Source organism: Muscardinus avellanarius, assembly GCF_963383645.1.
Source record: "Muscardinus avellanarius genome assembly, chromosome: 11".
NCBI lineage: Eukaryota > Metazoa > Chordata > Mammalia > Rodentia > Gliridae > Muscardinus > Muscardinus avellanarius.
In genome coordinates this window covers 67842510-67850153 of record NC_137797.1, presented here as the reverse complement: position 1 = coordinate 67850153, position 7644 = coordinate 67842510, and the positions used below count along the sequence as shown (strand labels likewise).

Sequence of the window (7644 nt, the reverse complement as noted above, 5' to 3'; positions counted from 1 at the left end):
CACCGGGATTACAAGCCTGCGCCACCACGCCCAACCGTGTTGTAATTCTTAATAAAATAATCAGTTGAAGCAAGACTCAGGTGTGATTGAATGGAGGATGACCGATGAAGAAGAACTTTTTGATGGAGGACTGACGCTGCCACAACTGGAGCCCACTGATGAGTCTTAGCATCACTAAAGTGGGACCCAGCCAGACCGGGCCCTGCCCTGACGCAATCGAAGCACTCTTCAGGGCCTTGGAAGTGTTCTTGCCAAAACTAAGACACAACCCAAACCCTGATCGTGAATCTAGTCAAACCCCCAGTGCTAATGTTCATTTAATGGAAAATTCAAGAGATGGAAGAACATGTTAAATGACACAGCGAGGAAATAATCGGATGCATCCAGTTGTGGAGCGTTCTGAAGGAAATCTGACTCAATTCCCTCTGGTAGCCAATGGCTGAGGGGAAAGAGTGAGTCGGGACTTAAAAAGACAACCACAGGGCTGGGGTGTGGCTCAGGGGACGGTGCTTGCCTACCTCGTAGAGGGCCCTGGGTTTAATCTCAGCACCAGAAAAGCAAAAATGACTACTTACGTGGAACATATGGACGTCTCCTGGTTCATTATTTGGAGAACCCAACTGTAAAAAGACATTTTCAGACACTTGGGGGACAGTTCGTTGTGGACTGGGTATATATGATGCCAAGGAATCATTGTTAATATTGTTAGATGTAAAAATGCCTCTGAGGTTATACAAAAGGAGGTCCTCATTCCCTAGAGATGCACGATGAAGTGTGTAGTAAAGTGACCAATTTAATTTTTTTTTTTTTTTTTGGTAGTACTGAGGGTGGAACTCGGGCTTTCTACCTCCGGGCTATACTCCGAGACCTATTTTATATTTTATTTGGAAACAGGGTCTCACTAAGCTCCTGAGAGCCTCACTAAGTAGCTGAGGCTGGCTTCGAACCTGTGCAATCTTCCTGTCTCAGCCTCCCAAGTGCAGGGATTACAAGCGTGCACCACCACGCCCAGCTTTTAATTTTAAATATTTCAGCAGAAGAACGATGGATAGAAAGAGGTAGAAGGAACAAAAATGATGAAATCCATAATTGTTGAATTAAGTACATGTAGGTTCCTAGGACCATGCTATCTTTATGTCTGTTTCAATATTTTCATAATAAAAAGTTTTCAATGACGCTTTTTGGTAAGCATGATTTCTGGTAATTCCCAGAGTGTTCTCCCCAATTTCCCTGGAAGCCAGGACTTCCCTCATGAGTCCTCACATACAGACTCCAGCCCTCCCTTACCCCTACCACAAGCATGTTCTAGAAATGGATTACAACCCGGGTGTGGTGGCGCACGCTTGTAATCCCAGCATTCGGGAGGCTGAGACAGGAGGATCACGGTTTGCAGACAGCCTCAGCTACTTAGTCAGGCCCTCCGCAACTCAGTGAGACCCGGTTTCAAAATAAAGAATAAAAAATAGGGCAGGGGGGTATAGCTCAGAGGTTGAATGTCCCTGGGCTCCATCCCCAGACCCGCAAAAAAAAAAAAAAAAAAAAAGGATTGCATTTATAGCCTTCCCCCCACTTTTTTTGTGGCACTGGAGATTGAACCAATGCCAGAAACCATTCTGCCTCTGAGCTATACCTCTAGTCCTATTTTATTTTTACTTTGAAACAGAGTCTCACTAGGTCGATGAGAGTCTCATTATTTGCTGAGGCTGGCTTCAAACGTGTGATCCTCCAGTCTCAGCCTCCCAAGTATTGGGATTACAAGCATGTGCCACCACACCCAACTGATAGTCCACTTTTTATCCCCTCCAGTCCTCTGCTGTCAAATTCCCCATTTCCTGGCTATGCTTCACAGCTCTGAGGAGCCAGAGCAACCATAGTGTAGATATATTTTGCTGGGCATAATGGCAATGCCACAGGCCCATAATCCCAGAAAACTGGGAGGCTTAGGTAGGAGAATCACAAGTTCAAAACCACCTTGGCAATTTAAAACTTGGCCCCCAAATAAAAAGTAAGAAAAGGTCTGGGAACCGGGCTTAGTCATGAACCCTTGTAATCCCAGTACTTGGGAGGCTGAGACAGGAGGATAACAGGTTCATGGCCAGCCTCAGCTACTTAAGGAGGCCCTGCAAAACTTTTTTCTTTTTTGCAGTACTGAGGATTGGACCCAGGGACATTCTACTTTTGAACTATGCCTCAGCCCTATTTTTTTATTCTTTCTTTTTGAAACAGGGTCTCACTAAGTTACAGAGGGCCTCACTAAGTAGCTGAGGCTGGCTACAAACCTGCAATTCTCCTGTTTGAGCCTCCCAAGGGATTAAAGGCATGTACCACCACACCTGGCTTCCTACTCTACCTCTTACTATGTGCCTCTGGAGATGTGACCTAACCTTTCCAACTCTGAGGGATAATAATATTATGTGATTTATGGGTTGCTATGAAAATTAAATAAGATATGTCATCTATAGCAGTTGGCCCAGAACTTTCTCTTTTTTTCTCTTGTAGTGCCAGGGACTGAATCCCGGGGCACTCTACTTCCAAGTTACAACCCAGACCCTCTCCCTTTTTTAATTTTTAATTTTGAAATAGGATCTCACTAGCCGGGTGTGGTGGCGCACGCTTGTAATCCCAGAGTTTGGGAGGCTGAGACAGGGGATCGCACAGGTTTGAAGCCAGCCTCAGCTACTTAGTGAGGCTCTCAGCAACTTAGTGAGACCCTGTTTCCACATAAAATATAAAATAGGTCTGGGAGTATAGCCCAGAGGTAGAAAAGCCCCTGGGTTCCACTCTAGTACCACAAAGAAAGAAAGACAGACAGACAGAGAGAGAGAGAGAGAGAGAGAGAGAGAGAGAGAGAGAGAGAGACTCATTAAGCAGCTGAGGCAGGTCACAACTCTGAAAATTTTTTTCTTTTTTTTTTTTTTGTGGAACTAGGAATTAAACTCGGGCATTCTACCTCTGAGCAACACCCGCAGTCCTATATTTTATTCTTTATTTTGAAACAGGGTCTCATTAAGTTGCAGAGGGCCTCACCAAGTAGCTAAAGCTGGCTGTGAACCTGCAATCCTCCTGTCTCAGCCTCCCAAATCCTGGGATTACAGGGATGTGCAACATGTCCAGCTTTAACCGGAGTTTCTTAAAACAAAACTTAAGTACAAGCCAGGTGTAGTGGCACACCCTTGTAATCCCAGCATTTGGGAGGCTGAGACAGGAGGATCATAGTTTACAAATAGCCTCAGCTACTTAGCGAGAGGCCCTGTGAAACTCAGTGGTGACGCACGCCTTTGGGAGGCTGAGATCAGAGGATCGTGGTTCGCGGACAGCCTCAGCCACTCAGCGAGGCCCTTTGCAACTGAGTGAGACTCTGTTTCGAAAATAGAATAAAAAAATAGGGCTGGGGGTGTCGCTCAGAGATAGAATGCCCCTGAGTCCATCCCAGGTACTGCCAGCCAGGGAGAGAGGGGTTGGGGGTTCTAAGCTGGGTGGTGGTGGTGCATGTTTGTAATCCCAGTACTTGGGAGGCTGAGACAGGAGGATCATGCAGGTTCGAAGCCAGCCTCAGCTACTTAGTGAGGCTCTCAAAAACTTAGTGAGACTCTGTTTCCAAATAAAATATAAAATAGGTCTGAGAGTGTAGCCTGGAGTTAGAAAGCTCTGGGTTCCATCCTCAGTACCACAAAAACTAAAAACAAAACACAAAAGAGAGCTCTAAGCTGAGTGAGGTGGCACATGCCTTTAATCCTAGTACTTGGGAGGCTGTGACAGGAGGATCACAAGTTTGAGGCCAATCCTGGCAATTAATGAGAACTTGTTTCAAACAAAAAGGGCTGGGCGTGTAGCTCAGAGGTAGAACTCCCCTGGGCGGCTCAATCTCCAATTTTCCATTGAGAGAGAGAGAGAGAGAGAGAGAGAGAGAGAGAGAGAGAGAGAGAGAGAGAGAGAAAAGAAAAGAGAATGGAAGAGAAGAGGAGAGAAAGAAAGAGAGAAGAAAAATAACTATCAAGAGGAACATGAAGAGAAAGAAAATGTAATACTCTTAACCTACTATTGTCCGAAGTATTATTACTCTCAAACAGCAAGAACAAGGACCATGTCATGTGAAACTGACATGTAAAAAACATAACCCCTTTTTAGTCTTTTCCTCTTTCCTACCAAAATTAATTGTTCAATGGGTCATGCAAGTCACTTCTGTGTATATTGTGTAATATGTGAAAGAATACAATATATGCTTAATGTCCTATTTACAGGACTACTTATATATTTAAAAGTTACTATATTGTTCCAGTGTCCTATTTATAGGATGATCTGTGTTGTTCTTCACGATAGTAAAGCATATATAATCTCTATTTTAATGCACCTGTGTCAATTTCGTTTAAATATTCGCGGAATTGGAAACTTGGGACATAATGGGTTAGCCCCATGCTGCCACTGAACTTTAGCCTTCTTTATTTGGGCGCTACTCTCCTATGACTTCATACAAAGAACTGGGCCGCCCAGGAGTTATGCGGCTTGCCTAAGGCCACACAGCTGGCAAGTGAGTAGGTGCCAGCCCGTTTGGAATCTCAGTCTGTCTGCAGTCCCATCCGAGTTCTTTACACCACACCGCCTCCCTCAGGTGTCTGGACAATACTAATTTTTTTTCCCCTACGGTGGGAAAAGGCAAACAGCGGAGTCCTCTGGGCTGAGGGAAGCGGGAGTTCCTTAGGGAGCTGCAGCCCCTCGCTCAGAGGGATCGCAAGCCTCTTTCCCAGGCACCGCACAGAGGAAAAGAGAGAAAATGGCCTTATGTCGGGTGGCCAGCAGGTATCCAAGATTCGGAGGAGCGAGTGTCCCCAGGGGGCCGCGGACGACAGAAACAAAAACAACTACCGCTGCCAACCCTGGGCGCCCCCTGCACCGGCTCCACCCGCGGCGCCCGAGCGCGGGGTGAGGGCGGGGCGGGGCCTGGCTGGGGGCGGGGCCTGGCGGGGTGAGGGCGGGCGGGGCGGGGCCGGGGTGAGGGCGGGGCGGGGCCTCGGCGGCGCGCCCTGTCACGTGACGCCGCCATCATGGCGGCCGCCAGAGGCCTGCCGGGCTCCCGGAAGCAGCCTGTGAGGGGCGGGCGCGCTGCTGGAACCCGAGCGGAGCTGGAGCCAGAGCCGGGGAGGGCTGCCGGGCGGCCTGGAGCCGGACGAGTCCGGAGCGTCCCCGCAGACCGGGGCAGCAGGTGAGACCCGGGCCGGGCGAGGCGCCAGCGGGTGCGGCGGCGCTGGGCGGGGGCCAGGGGGCGCAGAGGGGTGCCGGTGACCTGGAAGAGGGGAATCCGAGACGCACGCGCGTGACCGTGATGCAATTGGAGAGGCCCGCGCGGGCGGGAGGGATGCCCGGGATAGATATCCAGACACTGAGAGCAAAACGGGCGCCCCAGCGAGGATGGGAGTTGACAGAAGGAAGCGTGCAGAAGCTGTTGTGGAAGAGGGCAACAGCCCCTCTAGAACTTGCGGGACCTGCGTTACTGAAAGGACTCCCCCTTGCTGTAGATGGCAAGGGTGGGGCGAATGCGGAGGCCTCTCCCCTGTCCTCTGACCCCGCCCTGCCTCACAGTGTCCTAGGAGACAGCTTTGGCGGGCCACTCCTCCCACCCACCCAACTGGTCCCTCCGGTCTGAGTTCTGGGGGAGTGGAGTTGGGGGGGGGTTGGGTGGAGCTGCTTTCTGCTTATAGACATTCAGCCCCTAGACTGTGCTACCAGGATGTGACTGACCCTTCCCCCTCTCTCTCCAGGTCGTCCGGGGGCCCACCATGCTGGTGACTGCCTACCTGGCTTTCCTGGGCCTCCTGGCCTCCTGCCTGGGGCTGGAGCTGTCAAGATGCCGGGCTAAACCCCCTGGAAGGGCCTGCAGCAATCCTTCCTTCCTTCAGTTTCAACTGGACTTCTATCAGGTCTACTTCCTGGCCCTGGCTGCTGACTGGCTCCAGGCCCCCTACCTCTATAAGCTCTATCAGCATTACCACTTCCTGGAGGGTCAAATTGCCATCCTCTACGTTTGTGGCCTTGCCTCCACAGTCCTCTTTGGCCTGGTTGCCTCCTCCCTTGTGGATTGGCTGGGCCGCAAGAAGTCTTGTGTCCTCTTCTCTCTCACGTACTCTCTGTGCTGCTTAACCAAACTTTCTCAGGACTATTTTGTGCTGCTGGTGGGCCGAGCACTTGGTGGGCTGTCCACTGCCCTCCTCTTCTCAGCTTTTGAGGCCTGGTACATCCATGAGCATTTGGAGCGGCACGACTTCCCTGCTGAGTGGATCCCAGCTACATTTGCCCGAGTTGCCTTCTGGAACCATGTGCTGGCTGTAGTGGCAGGTGTGGCAGCTGAGGCTGTAGCTAGCTGGATGGGGCTGGGGCCTGTAGCGCCCTTTGTGGTCGCCATCCCTCTCCTGGCTCTGACTGGGGCCTCGGCCCTCCGCAACTGGGGAGAGAACTATGACCGGCAGCGAGCCTTCTCAAGGACCTGTGCTGGAGGCCTGCGCTGCCTCCTGTCAGACCGCCGCGTGCTGCTGCTGGGCACCATACAGGCCCTGTTTGAGAGTGTCATCTTCATCTTTGTCTTCCTCTGGACACCTGTGCTGGATCCACATGGGGCCCCACTGGGCATTGTCTTCTCCAGCTTTATGGCCGCTAGCCTGCTGGGCTCTTCCTTGTACCGCATCGCTACCTCCAAGAGGTACCACCTTCAGCCCATGCACCTGCTCTCCCTTGCTGTCCTCATCGTCGTCTTCTCTCTCTTCATGTTGACTTTTTCTACGAGCCCAGGCCAGGAGAGTCCGGTGGAGTCCTTCATTGCTTTTCTACTTATTGAGTTGGCCTGTGGGCTGTACTTTCCCAGTATGAGCTTCCTGCGGAGAAAGGTGATCCCTGAGACAGAGCAGGCCGGTGTACTCAACTGGTTCCGGGTGCCCCTACACTTACTGGCCTGCCTAGGGCTTCTTGTCCTCCATGACAGCGATCGAAAGACCGGCACTCGGAACATGTTCAGCATTTGCTCTGCGGTCATGGTGATGGCTCTGCTGGCAGTGGTGGGACTCTTCACTGTGGTGAGGCACGATGCTGAGCTGCGGGTACCCTCACCCACTGGGGAGCCTTATGCCCCTGAGCTCTAATCCTGTTCTAGAACAGGAGGTCTGGGATGGACTCTTGAATCCCGCCTCTCCAGAGTTGTACAGATCTCTCTGTGACTCACTTTGTGACTCTGTCCTGCCATCCCCCCTGCCAGTGCTTTGTGTTGGGAAGGACATGGGGGTGATGGACTGAAAAGAAGGTGCCAAAATTGACTGTGTTACTCCTTTCCCCCCTTGCCATTTAAAAATAAACACTTTTAATGGAGCATTGAGTTGACTTACTCATCCTCACCTGTATCCACTTCAGCAGTTTCTGGTAGACAGCTGGAAGTTTTGAGGTAGAGGTGAGAGTACCAGTAAAAGATCTGTATTTCTAGCTTCTCCAAGCCTGCACTTCATACAAAGCTGTCAGATTGCTTCTGAGCAGTATTGGGCAGAAAGGGCCTAAGGATTCTAGGTCCTCCACTTCTGGGACAGGCATCCTACCCAGTTGTCAAGCAATACCTTTGCACCACATCTAGAGTGATCTATCACATGGAGTAAAATTCACCCTATGCCA

General features: G+C 50.8%; 1 protein-coding gene across 1 annotated transcript; it reads left to right on the top strand.

Annotated features, from left to right (window-relative positions):
* Positions 1 to 4779: 4779 nt before the first annotated feature.
* Positions 4780 to 7127, top strand: MFSD5 (major facilitator superfamily domain containing 5; the record flags this gene model as incomplete). The annotated part of the gene is made up of 2 exons (XM_080704875.1): positions 4780 to 4920; positions 5757 to 7127. The coding sequence occupies 2 exons, from the start codon at positions 4780 to 4782 to the stop codon at positions 7125 to 7127; spliced, it is 1512 nt and encodes a 503-aa protein (XP_080561001.1).
* Positions 7128 to 7644: the final 517 nt, after the last annotated feature.